The 24,064-nt window shown below is 35.1% G+C and overlaps 1 protein-coding gene and 1 pseudogene across 1 annotated transcript; one reads left to right on the forward strand and one right to left on the reverse strand.

Annotated features, from left to right (window-relative positions):
• Positions 1-133: 133 nt before the first annotated feature.
• Positions 134-16,442, reverse strand: cabcoco1 (ciliary associated calcium binding coiled-coil 1). The gene is made up of 8 exons (XM_026223014.1): positions 16,330-16,442; positions 15,499-15,587; positions 15,140-15,309; positions 12,776-12,899; positions 12,202-12,274; positions 4,258-4,371; positions 2,650-2,796; positions 134-431 (listed from the first exon to the last, which is right to left on the reverse strand). The coding sequence occupies exons 1-8, from the start codon at positions 16,429-16,431 to the stop codon at positions 342-344; spliced, it is 909 nt and encodes a 302-aa protein (XP_026078799.1). The 5' UTR covers positions 16,432-16,442; the 3' UTR covers positions 134-341.
• Positions 16,443-16,748: 306 nt separating this feature from the next.
• LOC113056508 (transmembrane protein 26-like) lies at positions 16,749-20,083 on the forward strand (annotated as a pseudogene).
• The last annotated feature ends 3,981 nt before the right edge of the window (positions 20,084-24,064 follow it).

The following is a 24,064-nucleotide window of genomic DNA, read 5'->3' on the forward strand; positions in this document are numbered from 1 at the left end:
TGACTTGTGGGAAAGATGCCACAAAAACCTTATCCAAACAAGTTAATTAGATATTCTGTTCCCTCCTTGACGTCCAAGAATATGATCCCGAATTTCATCTGCATCATTTTATCCTGCTGAATAAATCAAGCATGCCAGAAAGTCATTTATTTCATCTATTATCAGCATCGAACAGACTGATAAAGCAGTTTTGCTTGACATAAGTAGAACCGAAGTGAATAAAATGTAGAGTAAATGAGAGTATTTGGCTGTGTAAACCACCAGTGCCATATTCAGTGTTATTTTCAGACTTGTTCTGATTGAATTAGTAAATACTGTTGGGAAATCCTTTTGGGATCTCATCAGTGCTGTTTGGAAGAGGCTTTCTGAAGTCGTTCTAACCTCGAGATGTAGGTCTCCTCATGAACTCGCAGCTTCTCTGTGAAGTCGGCCTGTTGAACACACAAGAATTTGTACATTCATAAAAATATCAAACCGAACCAGGGTGGAAATTGCAGTTAGATGAGTGAATCTCGGGCTGGATTGTTAGTATTTCATTTTTTAGCCTTTAATTGATACTAGTTTCACTCTAGTATAGAGACTCTAGAGTCTACATAGAATTTTATTGTTATAGTATTGTATGAATACAGATTTATACTGTTTAACAGTAATTAGATTCACCTTTGAGAGTAATGGGAATGAATTAGTAAATAAACCCATGAGCCCTCATGTATAAAATGCCCCAAAAAACATTACAGAAATGACAATATATAGTGTTCCATGTAAAAATTAAAATAATAATAATAGTAATAATAATAAACTCTATGATCATCCTAAAAATAGTCTACTGATTTCACACACACACACACGGATACATTGTTAGTGTTATAGTATTGTATAAATATTAATTAAAACATTACAGTAATGAGATTCACCTTTGAGAATAATGGGAATTACTAAACAAACAAACAAACAAACAAACCTTTGTGAATAAAATTCACAGAAAACAAAAGAGTATATAAAAAATGTTTATTTTTTACTAAAAAGGCATAATCATCCTACAAAAAGGCTATACTGATTACACAAAAGACTGTTTTGTAGTATTATTATATAAATATAGATTTATAATGTATTACGGCAATGAGATTCACTTTTGAGAATAATGGGAATTACTGTATAAATAAATAAACCCTTATGAATAAAATGACCAAAAATGTTAACGAAAAATTAAAATACATGTCACAATGTTTAAAAATAAAAATGAAAAATTCTCTTTTAATAAAAAATAAAAAATAAACTTGATTGTCTTCATGCCAAAGTCCACTTATTTTCCCTTGTTGATTTTGTCCTGAATCTTTGACTCACTGTAAAACAATGTATTTTACTCATGCACATTTGTACACAATGTTCCAGGTTTACATGAAAATACACAACCCATTGTGTGCAGAGAAGTTCCCCGCACAGCACAAAGGCATACTGAGTGCCTCTGGTCCACATCTGGAATGGTAATGTTATTGGTAAGGAAGTCATTCTCGGTAATTCCAGCATTTGTAATTTTCAGTGTTTCTACCATATTAGGTATGATGAGATCCACAGAGTTATGGCATTCCTGGGAACTTTTGAAACTAGGATAGTATTCGATGAAAAAAAATAGGCAACGGAAAAGAATAAATATGAATGTAGCAAACACTTCAAACTGAACATGGATGACTGTGATATTAAACATGCTTCACAGTGACTTCATACGCTCCCATGAGCCATATAAGCTTACAATTAGCATAGAAAGACAACAACAACTCAATAGAACCAGCAAGAGTTCTACCAAACATTTTGCATGAGGTTATATTTAGCAAAGTGATATATGTAACTGACCTTCATCTGACAATAAAAGAGAGGAAAAGCCCAGGAGAATTTCTTCAGCGTATCACTCACATATAAGATGCTCACACATGGCTCTCATATTACAGAACATCTGTCATTTAAAATAAAGGCTCAATCATGGCTTGAAACGTAGGTCTTCATGGAACATGGCAGAAGAATTGAATGACCCCCATAATCATTAATGAAAAATGATTCATGTCTTTCTAGCCTCCTCTATTCAGGTCTTGTCGGCACAGCCTACGGCAACCTTTGCTGTCTGAAACCTCCAAAACATTTGGCGTGTAAAAACTTGTGACAATTTAGCAATCCGCCTGGTTGTTTTGTCCAATCTTGGCAGTCACTGTAATTCAATTCCTACTTAAGTCTAGCGTAAAATTAATCAGGATATCTGCAGGCAGCTGTCTAATGTATTTTACGTTATGCAGAGAATACCCACGACATTAAGCAGGAGAGCGTTATTCAGGTTTTAATATTGGATTTTTTGTCTTGCTGTAATCACACCGTGGGTGGTGGTTTGTGGGAGACTGTGATATTTTCAGAAATACTGGTCTGATACATAGTCTGTTAATCATTTCTTAGTTTTTTTAGATGATTTATTAATGCTATCTGCGATATTCCTGCCCTCGAGCCTTGAATGTTATTCTCGTGGAAACTGGCTCAAGCGAATAAAAAAGGTTTTTTTTCTCTTTGGTTCTCTCTGTTGGTAGTGATCAGCATGTTGTTTCTTATAAACAGGCCGTGGTTATATAAGGCAACTGAGAAGGTTTGTTGTTGCTCAAGGGTGTATACCTGTAGTTTTGCTAACATCTCCTGGGTCATTTCCCCCAGCGCCTCTCGAACATCTTCCACACTGAAGCCCACTTGATTCCCGGGACTTTCTTCCAGTTCAGCTTTTCCAGGTTCTTCCACATTCTCCTCGTGAGATTCCTGAATGGTCTAGGATCAATTAACAGAAAAAGTTCAGAAAAAAAAGTAAAAATTCTGTCATTATTTATTTACCTCCTTATAACAGAAAAAAATAATATACTACTACTTAAAAAAAAAAAAATCACATTTAGTTCTTAGTAATTATTTGTCAATTGGGAATTGGGAAGTGTAAACGCAAAATTTATGTGTAATGCAAAATCTAAATATGTAAAACCATTTTTTTGGAGTATAGGTTTTGGCCTTATTTTTAAAACATTAAACCATGATTAAATAAAACACCTATTAGTTATTCACATTGAGAGCAAGATTTGCTCTGATGTGATTAATTTTTCTTATAATGTAACATTGCGTCAGAGAACTAGTGGGGAAATTTCCAGAGCATTCATGGGGTAAGGCAGAACTGAGTATCTCGTGTGAGAAAACATACACTTCACAAACAAACACTGAGTATCTTGTGTCATTCATAAAATCATAAGCAGTGGCACAGCGCCTACATGTGGCCTTTTTCAGAACAGCACGCACTTCCTGGATACGGCACCCTGTGCATTCTAATGAGATTCTGCAGCAGACAGGGTTCCCACGCCTTTTGACCAATGCATCTTCATTTATTTTCCAAGGTTATGGCTTTAAAAAAAATCATTTTATATAGATTGCACATGCAAAAAGTAATTCTAGCTTAAAATATTCTAAAATATGCAATACAGAAATTGAAACCGATTAACTGCAGCAATCTGATATATGTCCAATTAAAACTGGATATTTAACAAGATAACACGTTGGATGGAACATGATTTTAAAATCAGGAATTGACTGAATCATTAATAATGGGCATGTTTGGGGGATGTTTTTTTATTTTTCAATAATATGCACTAATGAACTGTGCACAACAGGGTTTTAGATGATATTTTGACCTTAATGCTGGGGAACTACATAAATGCATATTGACATAAATTCCAATAACTTTTTATTTTCATGTCTTTTTTTTCGGTTCTCAGATTTGAGTAAATGTGAATAGATACTTAAAGGTGAAGTGTGTGGACATTTTTATATACAGTATCTATACTACATACATTTTTTTCTGTACTCATTAAATGATTACGAATCCATTAATACAGAAATACTTGCAGAAGAAAATTCTCTAAGGGACTGAAACCCCCCCATAAAGATAGGAATTGTGCTGTGATGTAATCCTTCTGTTATAATATACGATTCCCTCTGCTCTGTACAGTCTATGTTCTCCAGCTGTCTGTTAAGGAAAAGTGTTAGTCATACTTGGAAGCAGATTTGTGTTTCCTCTGAAAATGAGAAACATGTGAAACGCATCTTCTCTGAAAGGGTAATTCCAAGCAAAGTCTAAACCACAAAATGAATACAACAGTTTACTGCAAGCCAAACACTTCAGAATGCTTTTGGATAGTTCACCCATTATTACAGCAAGGACTGGGCTGGACGGGAAAGGAAAGCTTTTACCTGCTCAGGCGTTTGGACACATGGGGGAGCCATGTAATGGAAGTACAGATCAGTGGGCATGCCTTCTTCCAACGGGGCAGCAAACTCAGCAGGGTTGATCACCTCAATGCATTTCTGAAACAAAAGAGCCAACCCTTTAAAATTCATAAAAAATCTCACTGAAGATTATTTCCTGCAACATTAAGTACAGAAGGATGTTGACGGCTCATTATTTCAAAATAAAGCCAACAGGGGCCTGACAATAAGGAGACAACTTATCAAATGAATCATGATAATCACAATATCAGAAATATTCGTCTGTCACATCACTTCTTTATAGAGAGTGGTTATAGTAGTTCATCACCAAAGTTGTCCTAAGCAATTTTAAGAGAATTATTTGTATCAAACAGATGAAGCCCAACAGAATTAAATGTAAGTTTAAAATTCTCTGTGTAACACAAGTAATTGGATTTTTATGAGAGCAGTAACAGTTAAGAGACTAACGTAATAAAGTATAAATGTAATATGTTCACATGAGGGAATATGTTCCTACCTCATACCAGTTAAGATTTAATCTGAGGGTAACACTTTAGAATAAGGTTCCATTAGTTAATGTTAGTTAATGTATTAATTAACATGAACAAACAATGAATAATACATTTATTACTGTATTTATTCATCTTCGTTAATGTTAGTTAATGAAAATACAGTTGTTCATTGTTAGTTCATGGTAATTCACAGTGCATTAACTAATGTTAACAAGCACAACTTTTGATTAAAATAATGCATTAGTAAATGTTGAAATTAACATGAACTAAGACTTCTAAATGCTGTAGAAGGATTGTTCTTGCTTAGTTCATGTTAACGAAAGTAGTTAACTAACATTAACTAATGGAACCTTATTCTAAAGTGTTACCAATCTGAGCTTTTTTCCTTATTATCATTTTTCTAAATTAGTGCGTTTAACTTTATAATGGTAAGCAATCAGTTTAAATTTCAACCCCTTTTTGCACATAATGATTATTTGCACAGATACATTCACAATGTTTTTTTGCATTGCCATCAAACTGCACATTGTTTGGAAGACAACATTGTGCAGGATGTGGAATAACAATTTAGCAAGTAATCGATTATAATGAATACATTTATTAACTAAAACAATAATTTCTTATTAATGAGTTTTTTCAGTGATTTCAGTTTTTTTTTCCTAATTAGGTTTTTTCTTGAATAATTAATCATCAGATTAATTGATTATAAAAAGAACTGTTAGATGCAGCTAGTAACTATTTAATTAATTAGATAACTGTACTGCATCTTCTCCAAAAAGTATTGTATTACTTATTACTAATTCATTTCTATATCCCATGTCAAACTCAAGCAGTTGAACAATACAATGATAGACATGAAACTGCTCTTTTAATAAAAAAAAAAAATACAAATAATATAAAATTGCATAAACTATTCTTCTGATGGACGTATTTAAAGGGATAAGTTTGCATTTAAAAACATGCATTTTCAATTATAAGGTCTATACAGTATTTAATGCAAGTACATCAAAAGTTTCTGCAATTAAGTTACAGAAAAAAATAAGAGTATTCTCATAGTTTACTTTTACAATAAATTAAATTACAGTAATGAATTACTTGGTAATGCATTAGGGTTGTAGCCCTAAAGTAGGGTGTTCTTGTTGCAGCTTATTTTAAGATGATTCGTCGACTATACAAAATAAATATTAAAACTATTTTTGGAGCCAATGAAATATCTAGGTAAAATGTAAAAAAAAACTTTAATCAATATTTTACTCATTCATTTATTTGGTGAGTAGTCTTGTAATGGTTGCATAGTGTACAGTTTGCTGGTTATTCTGTAAAAATATAAAATTTTTGTCTTCATTTTGTGAAGTGTATCTGAAAAGATTTAGGCCTGCATTAATAGGGTGACCATATGAGCCATGTTCCCTTGACAGGATTTTTGTATTGCCTAAAATATCTAGATTTTGGCTGTTTGTGCTGTGCAGATCGATCATTGTATGACATTCATAAGAGCTATAGAGAGTAGAGCAGACGGCTCCTTATGCATTAAAATCACTCTCTTGATACTTTGGTGTCATACATTGATCTGTGCGCAGCGACGCTTCAAGTTGAATGAACGAACAAACACCTAACATGTATGTGTATTTGCAAAGCTTCGATCGTTCTCTGTAGATCTCACCTTCTCACATGCCACGATTGGTTGATTATGTACCATACCTGCATGTTATTGGTCAAACTACTTTGGATGTATTAGGCAATATAGAAATCCTTGCAAGGACGCATCCTGGGAAAATGGCTCATATGGTCACCCTATGCATTAACAGTTGAGTAAAATTTTCTCTGGCTGGAACATTTTACTCTTTATTTGGCAGGAGGCCCTTCACCCAGAACCCAAAACTAGTGCACTAACAAAAACAAAGAGTCTTGTGGTTTGTATACCAAACATAATTACAATGCCAAATTGAAGCAGGGGAGTAGAACAATGCTCTTTCATTACTACATTGTTTCCCATTATTCCCAATGACATGATTTGTGCTTGTTCCATCTCAAGCAATAAACAAATTAATGTCAAAAGTATCATTTTAATAGGAGTAAAAATAGAACGCCTGCTGCAATTCAATTCATTCATTGTCCTGTTTTGCTTTTGTGTAATTCGTAAAACATCTTGAATCAATAAACTGGTTCCAATTTGTGAGAAAAAAGCAAGTACATTTATATTCAAAATGTGCTTTGAAGTCTCTTTCAAAACAAATTCAAAATTGTTCTTTTACATGGTGTGAGGTGCTATTGTATCAGTGACCTAGATTTTGTTTTTGATCTCTTTTCACTGTAAGATGCTCAACTGAAGCTCTCATTATTTGTATGCTACAGCATAAAGCACCATTCAGATGCCAAATCTGTGCCTTGATGTTTGATGTAATCAAGACTTCCAATATTACAGATCCTTAGATGTACAGATGTACCCTGTATGCAGACATATTGATGTAAGCGGAATGAAGTGATTGGTTATATTCCTCTGGCTTGACATTTCAACTCAGATCACAATCATTACATGTTAATTATTGATGAGCAAATCTGATGGGAGATGGATTTTCCACTCAAGCTGAAATTCAGAAAGAACGTGAATAATAAGTGTTTCCCACTATGCAGGATAACAGTATGGAGGTGACATGAATGGACATGAACAGTGCTGTGAAGAAATCATGGGGAAATGAAGTATCATATAGAAAAACACAAGAAAAACACAAAGCATTCATCATTTCATAACACTGGAATTAAACCTTTGAAGCCACATGAATGACTTTTACAATGCCTTTATGACCCTATTGGAGATTTGGTTGAATGGACTTTAAGTCGAAGAACAGAAATCAGAGTACTTTAGTTAATTTATTTTTTATGTAGGTTATTCTTCATTTATGTAATTTGAGAACAATGATTCACTGTCATAAAACTGAAAGTCATTTAACAATTCAGAATCAGATTGAAAAGTAATTACAGTATTTAAACTAATTCAGTTTTGTTTTATCTAATTCTATTTTATCTCATCTTAAAACACTTTTTTTTTTTTTTGAGTTGATGAAAAGTGCACAGTTGACCGATAATGAATGCAACATTTATACTGTGGAATGTAAAAACAGTCTGCCAAGCTCTGAATAACATGACTGAACTTGTGATTTAAACTAAACAACGCACTCAGATATGCTGATTTCACATCACCATTGTCTTAATAAATCTTTTAGGCAATGAGCAATAATATTTCACCCAAAAGTGAAAAAATCAATAAATAAAACAGATGAATGTGTGTGTGTGTGTGTGTGTGTATGTATGTATGTATGTATGTATGTATGTGTATATATATATATATATATATATATATATATATATATATATATATATATATATATATATATATATATATACAGTACAGACCAAAAGTTTGGAAACATTACTATCTTTGGACCCACTTTATATTAAATGGCCTTAACTACTATGTACTTACATTTTAATTAATAATTTAGTACAATGCACTTAATGTGTACATACATGTTTTTACATTGTACTTATATTAAAAAAAAAAAAACTACATGTAATTACATCTGTATTTAATTTCTGTAATTACATTTATAATTACACTGTTGACCCTTACTTTACACCTTAACCCACCCTTAAACTTACCCATACCTCCAACCCTCTCCCTAACCTTACCCCATCCCACCTCAATAGCAGCAAAAGTGTTTTACAATACAATATGAACACAATAAGTACATTGTACTTATTTTGTATGTAAGTACATAGTAGTTAAGGCCACCTAATATAAAGTGGGACCCTATTTTTAATGTTTTTTAAAGAAGTTTCTTCTGCTCATCAAGCCTGCATTTATTTGATCAAAAATACAGAAAAAAATTATATTGTGAAATATTATTACAATTTAAAATAATTGTTTTTAAATTTATTATACTTTAAATTATCATTTATTTCTGTGATGCAAAGCTGAATTTTTAGGATCATTATCACATGATCCTTTAGAAATCATTCTAATATGATGCTGCTTAATATTTTTTCAAAACATGTGATACTTTTTTGATGAATTATAAGTGAAAAAAAAGAAGTTTTTAAAATATAAATATTTTGTAATACCAATATACACTACTGGTCAGTATTTGGGGTCAGTAATTTTTTCTTTTTCTTTTTTTAAATAAAATCAATACTTTTATTCAGCAAGGATGTATTAAATTGATAAAAAGGAATTTGTTTTAGTGACATAAGCTTCCAGTACACAGAGACAACAACACACAGACAAAAAAAAAAAAAAAGAGAGATTTACAAATTGGCAAATAAATAAGTGTATAAACAATTGTGCTATAAATGAAAATGGAATAGGATTTAGTGAGATGCAGGAATGTTCTAGGATGGAGGGTCAACAAATAAATATAAGGATATTGCACGTTTATAAGCATAAGATAAATTCATCAAATATATTAGACAGCAGAACTGTTTCCAACACTCACATGATTTCTAAATGATCATGTGATAGACTGGATGTTACATGTGACACTGAAGGCTGGAGTAATGATGCTGAAAATTCAGCTTTGCATCACAGGAATAAATTATTTTTTTAAAGTATATTCAAATAGAAAACTATTATTTTAAGTTGTAATAATATTTCACAATATTACAGTTTTTTCTGTATTTTTGATCAAATAAATGCAGGCTTGATGAGCAGAAGAAACTTCTTTCAAAAACATTAAAAATAGTAATGTTTCCAAACTTTTGGTCTGTGTATATATATATATAAATACCACACATACACTGCCAATCAGCCACTTTATTAGGTACACCTGTTCAGTGGCTGGGTAACAAAATCTGATAATCAGCCAATCACATGGCAGCAAGTCATCTAGATGGCATCTAGATGTGGCGAAGATCGAGCATCAGAATGGAGTAGAAAGGGGATTTAAGTGACTTTGAACGTGGATGGTTGTTGGTGCCTGACGGGCTGGTATTTGAGTATCTGAGTATTTCAAAAACTGCTGATCTACTGGGATTTTCATGCACAACCATCTCTAGGGTTTACCGAGAATGGTCCGAAAAATAGAAAATATCCAGTCAGCGGCAGTTGTGTAGATGAAAATGCCTTGTTGATATCAGAGGTCAGAAGAGAATGGGCAGACTGGTTAGAGATGATAGAAAGGCAACAGTAGCTCAAATAACCACTCGTTACTACCAAGCTATGCAGAATGCCATCTCTGAACACACAGCGGATCGAACCCTGAAGCAGATGGGCTACAGCAGCAGAAGACCACATTGTCACTCCTGACCACAATCCTGTCAGCTAAGAACAGAAAACGGAGGCTACAATTCACACAGGCTCACAAAAATTGGGCAATAAAAGATTGGAAATATGTTACCTGGTCTGATGAGTCTCGATTTCTGCTGCAACATTCAGATGGTAGGGGCAGAATTTGGTGTAAAGAACAGAAAGCATGGATCCATCCTGCCTTGTCTCAACGGTTCAGGCTGGTGGTGGTGGTGTAATTGTGTGGAGGATATTTTCTTGGCACACTTTGGGACCTTTAATACCAACTGAGCAGTGATGGGAATAACGGCGTTATAAATAACGGCGTTACTAACGGCATTACTTTTTCCAGTAACGAGTAATCTAATTGATTACTCTTCTCATCTTAATAACGCCGTTACCGTTACTGCCAAAAAATGCGGCGCGTTACTATAACTGATGATGAAGCTGTTTTTTTTTTTTTTTTTTCATCAGACTAACTAGATCTCTGAGCGAGAGGCAAATACTTTTTTTTACTGTTCTTCCTTGGTTAGTGGGCAGAGCACGAGACAAGCGCATAAATGCTGACGATTGGCTGAGGTAGAGTAAAATTTCATTGTAAGCCAATCAGAGGTAGAGTTGGGCGGGTGTTCGAAAGCACGCATAGTAGTGATGGGAATTCGGCTCTTTTGACTCAGCTCACTGAAAAGAGCCGGCTCTTCGGCTCACAAACGGCTCTTTAAATGACTTTGACTATAATATTTCAATTTTTATTACATAATTATTTAATTTCTATAGGCTAAATTTGAAAAAATAGAGTTGGCTCTTCAGATATGCGAGCCAGCTCCCGAAGTTCAACTAAAAAAGCCGGCTCTTAGAGTCGGCTCATTCGCGAATCGCGAACGACTCATCAAAAGCTCATTCGCGAACGAGTCGATCCATCATCACTAACGCTCATTCGCGAACGACCCATCATCGGACAGGACAGGACACACAACGAACAACACAAGCCAGTCAGTCAACGAGAGACAGGTATGGCGACGAGCCCAAATAATCCAAAAGTAGCCTTCTCTAAATGGAAGTATATACATTACTTTTTCCTTCAAGAAATTAAAGAAACAATAAAAGGAAATATCAAAAGTTCCCAAAAATCTATCGTGTTATTTGCATTGATCCACTATATAAACATAATATCTACATACATGCCATTTGATTGGAGGCTAGTCTCACTTTGTCCCACAGCAACTTTTTTTTTTAGATGTGTGTACAATGTTTCATGTTTCTGTTAATAATGTATTGTATTAAGTGTCCATTTCATTATAATATTCAGATTTATCATAAATAATTGAACATGCACATGTATTTTAAGTTCCTTTAAAGAGGGGTAGAGGTGGGGTCACGTTTGAGCATTTAAAATTTAATTGTACTTGAAAGTAACGCAATAGTTACTTTCTTAAGTAACTAGTTACTTTAAAAATTTGTAACTGAGTTACTAATTTAGTTATTTTTTGGAAGAAGTAACTAGTAACTGTAACTAATTACTTTTTAAAAGTAACTTGCCCAACACTGCAACTGAGCATTGTTTAAACGCCACAGCCTGCTTGAGTATTGTTGCTGACCATGTCCATCCTTTTATGCTTACAGTGTACCTATCTTCTGATGACTACTTTCAGCAGGATAATGCACCATGTCACAAAGCTCAAATCATCTCAGACTGGTTTCTTGAACATGAAAATAAGCTCACGTTACTCTAAAAGGCCACCACAGTCACCAGATCTCCATCTAATACACCATCTTTGGGATATGGTGGAACGAGAGATTAGCATCACGGAAGCACACCTGACAAATATGCAGCAACTGTGTGATGCTATCATGTCAATATGGACCAAAATCTCTGAGTAATGTTTACAACAGAAAGAATTAAGGCAGTTTTGAAGGCAAAAGGGGGTCCAACCCAGTACTAGCAAGGTGTACCTAATAAAGTGGCTAGTGAGTGTGTGTGTTTGTGTGTGTGTGTGTATATATATATATATATATATATATATATATATATATATATATATATATATATATATAAATAAATACATTTATACTTATATTGTTTCAAACATGTATATTTTTCTTTCTTCTGAAAAAAAAGATAAATCTGAATCTTACCTCTATTTTCAGGAGTTGCTCATCTCTTCTATGATTGAACAGTAATTCATATAGTCTGTAGTGCTGGAAAAGACTTTATACACATGAAGAATACATGAGAACCTGTAATACTGTCACAGTTGTTGACAATTTAGATTTTTTTTTTTTCTTAGGCTATGAACAAATTACACCATGTCACCATTAAGCTTCCAAACTTTTAGTTTTTATTAAAAACAAAAAGTCCTTTCAAGTTTAAGTTAGCAGACTAATGAGTCGATTAATTATTTGTTTTGATGACGTCTAATGTCCCTGACAAGGCTTTTTAGGTAAGCAGAGAAATCAATCATGCTCAGCTATGATACCCATACTGTGTGTCATTTTTCAGCACTGTGCATCAGTGTTTTTTCGTTTTGCTTTTTTAAAGATGGATGATTTCCATGCAGCTTATTATGCGCCACTGTAGTCTGCATACTTCACAATCCGTGGCTGTATGAATTATGCATAACATTAATTATACCAAAGCAGCATCTTGCATCAATTATTATTGTGCAGCGGGTTTAAAATGACCTTATCCATGTGACATTGTGAGACATACCTGGTCTTGAAGTAATTTGTGATGGCTTTGATTTGATCGGTGGTGGTGAATAAAAAACTGGCTTTACTGGCAAGTACTATTTGGATAAATGTCTTGAAATTGTCAGCAAATGAGGAATGTTCGTCTGAAATAAAATGCAACAGGCATTGTAAAAAATGATGTAAATCAGGCAAAGGATCGTCTCGGTTACATAAGTAACCCTCGTTCCGTGATGGAGGTAACGGAGACGTTATGTCGAATGACATATGGGGTCTCACTTGGGAGGCCAATCATCTCTGAGTTTAAGAGAAAACCCCAATGAAAATTGGCTAGTGTATTTTGCATGCTGCCTACGGGTATATAAGGCGACAACGTAACTAAAGTTACATACGTAACTGAGACGTTCCCTTTCTGTCGGTCACTACAAGATGTGTCGAAAGACATATGAGGTCCATGGAAAATGCCACAACCTGAACACCATCGCAACCCACTGGCGCTGCAATTGTTAACAAACTGCGGTGTGTCACAAAAGCTATGCTAAGGTCGTAACCTTCCTAAAACTCCAGAGCATAGTCCTACCTATGGGATTACCTGTCGGGAATCAAGCAATATGGACATCTAGCCCAGTACTGGGGCTGACCAGGACTCTGGGCATGCTAACACTGGGCCTGGCGTCAGACTGCTATGCCAAGTCTGACTTCCGAGGGTGCTGGAGGATGCTCGACCAGGGTACTCTGCTGGGAGAAGAAAGGAGCTTGCATCTCTGTGTGAGGGGGAATGTCGCAGCAAGCATGACACCGAGCTAGTTCTTCCTGCCAATTACCCAACACACGGGAAGAAACAGGCTCTACATGATGGTTGTAAAACCTTGCAAAGTTGTTAGGTGTCACCCACCTCGCAGCTCGACATGTCTGCCAGAGAGGTGCCGTGCGCCAGCGCATAGGAGGAGGCAACACTCTGTGCAGAGTGACCCCTCACTCCCATGGGGACAAGTGATGGCATCCAATATCCAGTGGGCCAGACAGCCTTCCCTTTCTGATGGCCTCCAAATTAAACCAGGAGCTGCTCAGTGCTTCTGAATCTCTGGGTACGGTCCATGTATATGCAAAACACTCTTACCGGACACAGCAACTCCAAGGCTAGATCTGCCTCCTCCAGGGAAAGTGCTTGCAGATTCACCACCTGGTCTCGGAAGGGAGTGGTGGGAACCTTGGGCGTGTATCCAGGCCGGTCTCAGGACAATGTGAGAGTAGGCCAGCCTGAACACAAGGGACTGTTCACTTACCGAAAAATGCTAGGAGGTCCCAGACTCCACTTCAAAGCATAGGCCTGCCTCGTAGAGGGAGCTCTAACCTGAGTGATAGTGTCTACCACCGCTGGTGGCAAATAACATTGGTCTGCCATGTCCACACGTGGAGGTTCCAAAGATCTGGACATGGGTGCCATAGGATGCCCAGCCCGAGAGAGGAGGTTGGCTGTCACGAGGAGCACCTGAGATCTGAAAACCAGGTCCGGGTGGCCCAGTAAGGCGCAACCAACAGGACCTGTTCCTCTTCCTCCCTGACCAGAGGAAGTGACACAGTGTACACCCCAAAGCTGCCTGCCCATTGCATGACACCCCTCAGCCACGTTTCGGAGGCATCTGTCAACAACATGCCGGGACACTTGTTCTAAGGCCACCCCGGTCCATAGAAAAGCAAGGTCTTACCAGAGGCTGAGTAGGCAGTGACACATCGGTGTGATGATGACATGAAGTTTACCATGGCGCCATGCCCATCTCGAGACTTTGGAGTGTAACCAGTGCTGAAGCGGTCTCATATGAAGCAATCCAAATGGCGTGACTGTGGGTGCGGATGCCATATGCCCCAGGAGCTTCTGAAAATTTTTAGGGGTAACACTGTCCTGCCTCTGAAGGAACTCAGTTCAGAACTGACTGAGCACACTCCCTGGTGAGACGTGCCATCATACTCACAGAGTCTAACTCCTTACCTAGATGAGACATTCTCTGTCAAAGTCCCTGTGATCCTCCATGCCCTTCGTGAAGACAGTGGGGGACAGAGAGAGCCCGAAGGACATGGACGAAACTGCATCTTGAAAAAGACGAGAATCGTCCGTGATTTGCTCTTTTAGGAAAAACTGCTCTTTCAGCTGAAGTGCCCAGGGGAATCAATGCTGCAGGGACACCGCTGTACTGCGCTGTCACACCAACCAGGAACAGCTCTTCACGAACACAAAGATGAATGGCTTTGTAGCGAATATATACTGTATCTATAATACCAGAATTCGAAGCAAGAATCTGGATTTCTAAAACACACTAGACCTAAAGTAGCAACCCTGGTAAACTTTCCAACTAAACAAAACTTGATTTCAGAGAACACCACTTACTTTTTATGTTGTCAAGTAGTTGCTGTAAAAGGGCCATGATAAATGAGATTTGCTGAGAATTGAAGTTCATCTCTTTGGCCCACCAAAATCCATTGACAAAATACTCCAACAGTGCAGCCTCTTTCACACATGTTTGGTGGTTTTCGATATTCAGTATATCCTCAAACTGTCTTAAAATGCAAGACATACAATATATCATAAAAGACACATCTAAAATATAATATATGTAAATTAGATACAAAGATGTGAATTATTTAATAATGAGAGTAGCTGACAACTAATGATACTGTTGTTGCTCAAAATAACTGCAATACATGTGATGAACAAATTTTAAAGAAACAATTTTTTAATAAACTTACAGCTGCACTTGGTCCACAGGCAGGCTGAGCAGAATATTTATTTGGTCTTGCTTTAGAAGTTCCCACTGAGGAAAAGGTTTTTTCACTTCCTAGAATATGAGATAATAGAAAATACACTGTCATGAAATTAATTATTCAGTAATTCAAAATAAACCCTACCCTTATGGAAAGTCTGAAATTAACCATGGTGTGAGTTATCTGAGAGCAAAGTTTCATGATATTTTATTATATTTCATTTTCACAATATTTTACGGTATATCTACAGTAGTCAGGTGTTTTAGCTTTACAGACACCGTCTAAGAACTGAATGTTGTTGAAAATCAGATGTTAAAATATTAACACACATAAATCTATTAATGATCATAGAAATCATATACTGTGACGGTTGAGGATTTAAAATTTACCGACAGTGTTTGGTTTTTGATATCTTGTGCATTATGTACTTTTATATTCATTATTGGATTTGATATCAAGAGTAACAGTTGAAATTGAAATATATAAAATACATACCATCATACCACCACATCATGTTCAAATGTGACCAGGAATTTTTTTTTTTTTTTATGTCTGACACTTCATTAGAGATTTTATTACCCCATATAACAACAGTTAAATTTATCAAAGTTTAATTACATTTTAAGACATTTGTATACAATTTAAAATCTTTGTAAATGCTATTAATACAAGTTTTAAAGTGTTCTTTTCTTCTGTGTGGATTAGCATGGATCTTCTTCAGAGGTGCACGCTAGATATCTCACCTCATCATAGATCTACAGAAAACGTCTAAACCCCAAGTGAATGACTGAATTCATAGACATGCGGTTTACATACTCTGAGCTCAGTATCATCTTTAGCAGTTTCTTCTCCTCTCTTGATCTTCCCTGAGTTTTCAGCGGATCGGACTCCCTCTCGTGATCTCTCTCTTCCAGACATGTTGTTGTCTGTATACTGTTGCCCTGGAAACCACAGTAGGTGGGGCATGTGTGTTCACGTGCATCTCGAAGTGGAAGTGGATCATCCTATTGATTTCAATGGAATGTAACGTAGCGGCTCGGCGGCTTCTCTTTCATGTCGTCATGAGAGTGGAACTGAATTTTCTTATTTTCTTTTATTTTTTATTTTTTTATTTTTTTTGCACGGTCAATCAATGCAGTGTTGCAAAAATTGGGCTAAAGCAGTGACTTTGTTGCCGCGAGTTGTTTTTCATATTCCGGGTTGAATGGATACCCCAATATCGTGATATTACAACCATGGCCAAAGCCAGGCATTGAGAATTAGTGAGGTCCAGGGGGTCTCTATAATAACCCCCTTATTATAGAATTGTGCTATAATAACCCCTATAAATACAACTAATTGTATACACTAACACTTGAAAAGAGACTGAAATAATGTAGATGTTTTTGGATGGATGCTCATTTTTAAATCATACCCTATTGCATCAAAGTTTGTTAATACTATATTTATGGGGTAGATTAATTTTATCAGTTGTTTATTATTCATGCAAACATACATATTGCCCACCAAACGTGTTGTTTTCGGATAGTCAAGATTACATTAGGCGATACGTGACGGCTCCAGTTACAAGGTAAAGCGTGTGTGATACATAATTTGACGTCATCGGTCCGGGTTCGAAATTTTTTCTCCCTTTTCAAATTTGTTATCACATCAGAAAAGCATTTATCTTCAATGGAAATTAAGAATATAATCAAAAAGTTTAGGGTAGGTGTAGGGAGGGCTTTATTGTCCCATAAGGTGGCATCCATTAAATTAGACTCAGTAAGTTATTATTTCATGCTGTTTAATAAAGCACTACAATACTGAGGTGCAGATAATTGCCAAATGGAAGTGTGAGCCAGCAGGTACTGCCTTTTTGCCATTCTCAACAATTACAGATGTTTTCCATTGGAGTCTAGGCTACAGTAATCTCTGCATCTCAGACATAGCTTATTTACTCCATTTTGCCTTAAAAACATAACGTCTACCTTGGGTGTTTTGCAAAATACAAATGTTGGTTCAGCCTTCAGGATAAACAAGACCTTGTTCAAGTTCATGTTCATGCATCGTTCATAAATACTGTTATTTGTTCTGAAGTTACCACATCTTCACATATTGTATGATTTACAGGACATGATTTGTGGAAGTGTGACCTCAGTTCTTCCAGAGAGCAATACTTCATAGCTGAATACTCACTTGTGGTTGTACTTTAGGACACTGAAATTTTTGTCATCGGTTTGTGCCAATGACTGGATCCTAGCCCTTCAGAAAATCATCCTGATCCTGATGATAGTAGGGAAGTGGCTGCTACCGATCGCTGGAGGGGTCACCAGAGATGAAATATCCCAGCTGCTGCTCATCTTTGTGTGCACAGCTGCTGATGTCCTCGAGTTCATCAGTGAGACACTCAGTGATGCGGAGTAAGTGATGTTGAGACTAAAAAAGACCTGCACCGTCTACATTTATTTCAGCTCTCAGTGGTATTTCATATTCAGCGTTTCATATTTGAAAGCCTCTAAATTCTAAACATGATAAATATAATTTTGAAAAAGTCCCCCTTCTTGTTGTGTTGCAGTGCTTGTCATTATGTTTTAAAATCTTTACTTAATTAATTTACATGTGTAGTAATTTACAACCTTAAGTAATTTACATTTGCTAGATTATATTTATTTAAAATATATAACAAATATGATATATCAGGCTTTTGCTTTCTCAATCATCATTGTATTGCTTTGCATTATATGAAAGATCATAAACTTGATCATAAACAAATTATTGGAAGATATTATGTAAGTATTCTGCTATTACATATTACACAATTTACAATATTTATAGCTACCATATAAATATAATATGACAATTTTTGCTCATTTTGGGCTTCTGAATAAAATTAAGGCTTTTTTTCCTCCTGGTATGAGTTCCATATTCTCTAATGTCATACTACATGAACCATAAAAGCCTCAAATGTGACCCTGGACCACAAAACTCTTAAGTGTCAATTTTTCAAAATTGAGATTAATGCTGAATAAATAGGCTTTCCACTGATGTACAGTACAGACTAAATGTTTGGACACACCTTCTCATTCAAAGAGTTTTCTTTATTTTCATGACTATGAAAATTGTAGAGTCACACTGAAGGCATCAAGGGCTATTTGACCAAGAAGGAGAGTGATGTGGTGCTGCGCCAGATGACCTGTCCTCCACAGTCACCGGACCTGAACCCAATCCAGATGGTTTAGGGGTGAGCTGGACCACAGACTGAAGGCAAAAGGGCAAACAAGTGCTAAGCATCTCTCGGGGAACTCCTTCAAGACTGTTGAAGACCATTTCAGGTGACTACCTCTTGAAGCTCATCAAGAGAATGCCAAGAGTGTGCAAAGCAGTAATCAAAGCAAAAGATGTACTGTACTGTAAATCACCTTTTAAGTTGTCCAAATGAATTCTAGCAATGCATATTACTAATTAAAATGTTTTATATATTAACATAGGGAAAATTACAAAATATTTTCAAGGACCATGATCTTTACTTTATATCATAATGATTTTTGGCATAAAAGAAAAATCAATAATTTTGACCCATACAATGTTTTTTTTTTTTTTTTGGGGGGGGGGGGGGGGGGGGGGGATTTATTGCTAAAATATACCCCAGCGACCCAAGACTGGTTTTGTGGTCCAGGGTCACAAATGTATTTTTTTTTTTAAGATTTGGTCTGAATGTAGCCTACAATAAACTGAAAAAAAAAAAAAAAAAATCTGAACATTATATATCAGGTTTACAAGGTTAATTTTCCAAATGCTAAAACGGGGTAAAAAAATGGTAAACCAAAACCCCACAGAGTTTCAATGTCATATTACAATATTTCCTTAGTCATTAATATTTCATTATATTCTGTTCCTTGTTCTAGGAAGGACAGTATACAGTTTGTGTGCTTTATTCTTGCGCTCTGGACATTGAGCATGCTACAGATTCCTTTGCATTTCTCAGGTCTGTACCCTTCTATAACTGTTGTTATACACAAACATATGAAATTAATTATTGCAGGAATTATAGATGCAGAATCTGAAGTATGCATAATCATAACAAAGATTGACAATATAACCTGAGGATTTTTGTGAAGGCCAGGCTGGCTCTCTCATCTATAAGTTCAGGACAGATATATGCAGGAACTATTTTTCTTCAAGATGGCCCCTTCTTTGTTGTCCGACTTGCAGTTATGATTTATTTTTCTTTCATCAAATGCTGGTCTTCTTTACCATGAAAAACTTCCATTTGAATCACAGTTGTTGTTGTTGTTTTTTTGACTCATTGTAACAGAACAGCTTATTAATTATGTATACATATACAACATGTTACATTATTAATAAGGCGGTCAAAGTATGAGAGTGAAAAATTTGGTGCTGTTTGTGCAACGGTGCTATTTTTTAAGACTGCTAATGCATGAATTCAATTTGACATCACAAACAGGTGGATTGCCGCTGCTGACACTGCCGTCAAACTAGGTGGGCGTGGTTTCAGCAACCAGCTCCCGCCTTTTTGCCCATTTTCGATTTTCCAGGAGTGACGCTCGGTGACGAGCTGCCAAGATGGTGACGACCCGCTCCGCTCACTTTTTGCTTCAAAAACACTCTTCGGAAACCAATGGGTGACGTCACACTACGTCTATGGTTTTTATACAGTCTATGGTCCGGACTGCCAAACTGTTGTGCATTATGTAATGTGAATGAGACTAATGTAGTATTTAAAAAAGACTTGAATTTTCATAGTAAATTATTTTTGAAATGCAGTTGAAACGAATTGCAAATGTAATAACTGGTAAATTGCGCAGTTCTTTTGCTGTGCATTGCTATTGTTGTTCAGTGAAAAGTTATTAATAATTATTTCATACATATCTATGGTTTACTCGGATATATGTGACAATAGGGAAGAAAAGACTAACTTCCATATGGTGTTATGGTAAGTATGGTGTTGAATTGTGATATTGCCGTTTATGCTGAGGTTGCAGCAGGTAAGGTTTCCCCCTTCCATTCAGATCATGTTTTGCACACAACAACACAAGTTATTTAATATTCTCAGTTCTGTATTATATGTATGTATGTATGTATTTAATATGCTTAATTCAGTAATATGCTTTATTCCATATTCCTAACTGCAATCAGCAGTTCTATCAGTCTTGTATTCAGCATTGGGCCTTTTTAAATGATTATTTTTTTAGTCACCCTAAGATCATTTTTGTGATGTTTTTAACTTTTTAAGTTAAAATGTTTTTAAGTTTCTTACTAGAAAAAAAAACATATTTCACAGTATTATTGTCTTTCCTGTATTTTTGATCAGTTGCACTCAGCCTTTGTGAACATGAGTCACTTTATGCTTTTATGTACTGTTGGCCAAGAAGGGGTCAAGCTCAAAGCACAAAACACTCAATGAAAATACGTCACTGTGCCCTTTGAGGGCAGAGCATGTTTACACAATAAAAGTGTATGTCAAAATATAATTTTTAAATGTATTTTGGCTTTCAGAAATTTGGAAATGTCAAAAGGAGGAAAAAGGATAAGGATCATTTTGTTAAGATTTTGAATCAGGAAGAAGCTGAAATTGCAGACTTGCTTATGTTGACCTCATGTCAAGAAATGACTGCAAATCTTGATAACAAAAAAACAGATACATAAGCTGAATGGTGCTTTCCTCTTTAAACAATGGATTTCTAGAGGAATGCAAGTTAGATAAAGATGGTCCTAATCATAGCTCACATAGCTGAGATTGAGAGCGGTGATCTGTGGATGTGTTTATCTGTTTGTTCTGTCCTCTCCTGCAAGCCTAATTGTTTGAGAGGAAATCATGTGTGATAACATTCAGTTATCTTCCTTTATACATTTGTTGTCATTTTCTAATTTTGTTCTTTCTGGCTGTATGAAAGCTTTTCTAATGAAATACTTTTAGAATCCTACATTTACAAACACTTAACTTTAGTTTATATGATATTTCTTAAATGATCAACTATGCTTTTTGTTATGTTTTTGCATTTTTTATATGTGATTTTATTGAAGCATTTGATCACTTGTTACATCAGATCTCCACCAGAGGGCATCAGGTGATCAACAGCAAGAGCAACAAAAGTAGAACGTTTAAATCCAACAAACAAGATCACATTTTTAGTCTCATTTGAGTTCATTTTAAACGTAAGTTATTTATATCATAATTCCTAATTAAATTAGGGGATGATGGTTCCAAGTAATAACCCTATCTGTTTTTATGCAACAGATTAACAAAGATCAATTTTAATGTGATCATATGTGCTAATCTGAATATTCAAAATGAAATATAATATACTATGCAGCTGGAAACAACCCAGTGACATTACTTTAGCTGACTGATTCTGCTGAAGTTATTATAAGAAATGTATCATTTATAAATATAATAAATGAATAATATACATTTAACATTTATTAACATTCCAGTCACAAGATTTTGTCTGATTGATTCAGTTGAATTTTTTATAATGTATAATTTATAAACATAATAATTTATAATTCCTTTAATCCAAAAATGTAATGCATGTAATAATACATGTATAATTTATTATAATAAATTCAGAAGAATCAATCAGCTCATGTCAGAAGGTTTTCATAGCAGGATAAACACACACACACACACAAACACACACATATATATATAGAAACAGCAGCAATAATCTGAATTTGTAAAAGTGAGCTAAAAATGAAAGGTAACATCGATAATCTATATATTCATGTTACAAAGCCTCTTATATTAGAAACAAAGAAAACAGATCATGAATCTGAGAATATATGAATACCAGCAGTGGAAGCATCTATTGATTGTTCAGGTGTGACAGTCACTAAATATGTGTCCAGCTCTTACACTAAATAGAGATCCTTCTTGTGTTGTGTACCAACAGCATTGTCCTGTTTGAGGATCATAGTCAACTAGAACAAAGTAGTGTAAATAACATGAATATAAATTATTTAAAAAAATGCCATTTGTGAATATTTTTTTTCTTTTTCTTTCATTTTTTGGTTTGAATTTTAATTGCACTAACTAAGACCAACTCCTATAAACTTTCAAGACTTATTGAGATTTCATTAATTTAATACTTTAAGATAGAGGCGCCCAGATTTTTAATCTGAAAAGCCAAAAATCAAACTTAATTGAGGGTCATGGCCTAAAAGTTAATGTTGTATTATATCCAACAATATATAATAAAACAACAACAAAAAGTTAAAACAAAAATACAAATAATTGTAGAAATTTTAGGACATTTTAGTGAAGGGGTCCCTCACGCTGAGTGGGGAAACATACCCTTAAAAGTTTAAAAACTGTTTTGGACAATGTACCTCTTAAAATTGAGTAAAATAGCATACATTGAAACTTGTACAGTTAACTATTTAATACAGAGAACAACATAACACAGAATAAAAATGAGCAGTTCAAACAATATCTGTTTTCCAGATTTGCAGTTTCCATAGATCTGCATGCCTCCTGTCACTGATAGAAGATGAAGATGAACTAGAATCCTGAGTCTGCAAAGCTTGGACCTTTTGGTTAAGATCTTATAGATTCAATTGTATATTTTATATAATTTTCTTTATCATTATTTCTATTAATTACATCATTACCACTACCAGTACAATTGCCATTAATTACTGTTATTAAATACTGTATATATATATATATATATATATATATATATATATATATATATATATATATATATATATATATATAGCAAGAAACAAGGATCCCAAGAAATTGAAAAGTCTCTCCACAGGGCTAAAATTATACAGACTAAAACTATGTTTATGTTTATGTTAATTTATGTAAATATGTGAACAGTCATTTTAAGTAAAGAAAAAACTCCAATATGAATATATTTGAAATTAGTTTTACTATGTGCATTGTTCATTTAAAAATACATTTTTCTAAAATTTCATTTTGCTTTAAAACAGGATTTAAGCAGATATTTTAATTATATGTTAATTATAGACTATATATATATTGCTCTCAATTATGAAAAGAGTAAAATCACATCGTCAAATGCCCATGAATTGTTTCTGCTTATAGTCTGCACCTTCCATAATCATTTGTTTTTTGTTTTTCTAGCACTTCAATTTTCTTTTGTTGTTGACGTATACAGTCCCTATACAGCTTCCCAGTCAGCGTCTCTAATGTGTGACTTCAACAAGTGCTTGTACTCTTCCAGAAACATGTCCCGACCTGTACCTGTAACCCACTCCTGAGACCTGAGCTCAACCCCTCAGTGGAAGCGTCTCGCAGCAGCTTGTGATTACAGCTATGTCGGCAGTTTAACTGCACTCACTGACGGACAGACAGCAGCATTAGCACATTCCTAAACTGACACAGGAAGTCTCCACACATGCCGTCTCCCTGCAAGTCAAGTTATATAATCAGATTCTGACCCTCTCGCCAGGACGCCTGTGTGTCGGAAGAGGATTAGGTCAGGATCAAAGAGCCACATTAGACAGGATGTCACTTTTTTCTGAGGAATTATTGAAGCAACTTAGGGGCTTTATGTAATATTATTTTTGTCAGATATTA

Source organism: Carassius auratus, chromosome 37, assembly GCF_003368295.1.
Source record: "Carassius auratus strain Wakin chromosome 37, ASM336829v1, whole genome shotgun sequence".
Taxonomy (NCBI): domain Eukaryota; kingdom Metazoa; phylum Chordata; class Actinopteri; order Cypriniformes; family Cyprinidae; genus Carassius; species Carassius auratus.

What these genes read in the sequence shown, in the direction of transcription:
- cabcoco1 (XM_026223014.1), bottom strand. Translation starts at nt 16,431, where the DNA reads ATGTCTGGAAGAGAGAGATCACGAGAGGGAGTCCGATCCGCTGAAAAC. An exon ending in ACTACTTGACAACATAAAAA is followed by an intron (nt 12,900 to 15,139) that starts GTAAGTGGTGTT and finishes ATTTTATTTCAG; the next exon opens with ACGAACATTCCTCATTTGCT. An exon ending in AGCAACTCCTGAAAATAGAG is followed by an intron (nt 4,372 to 12,201) that starts GTAAGATTCAGA and finishes CTTTTGTTTCAG; the next exon opens with AAATGCATTGAGGTGATCAA.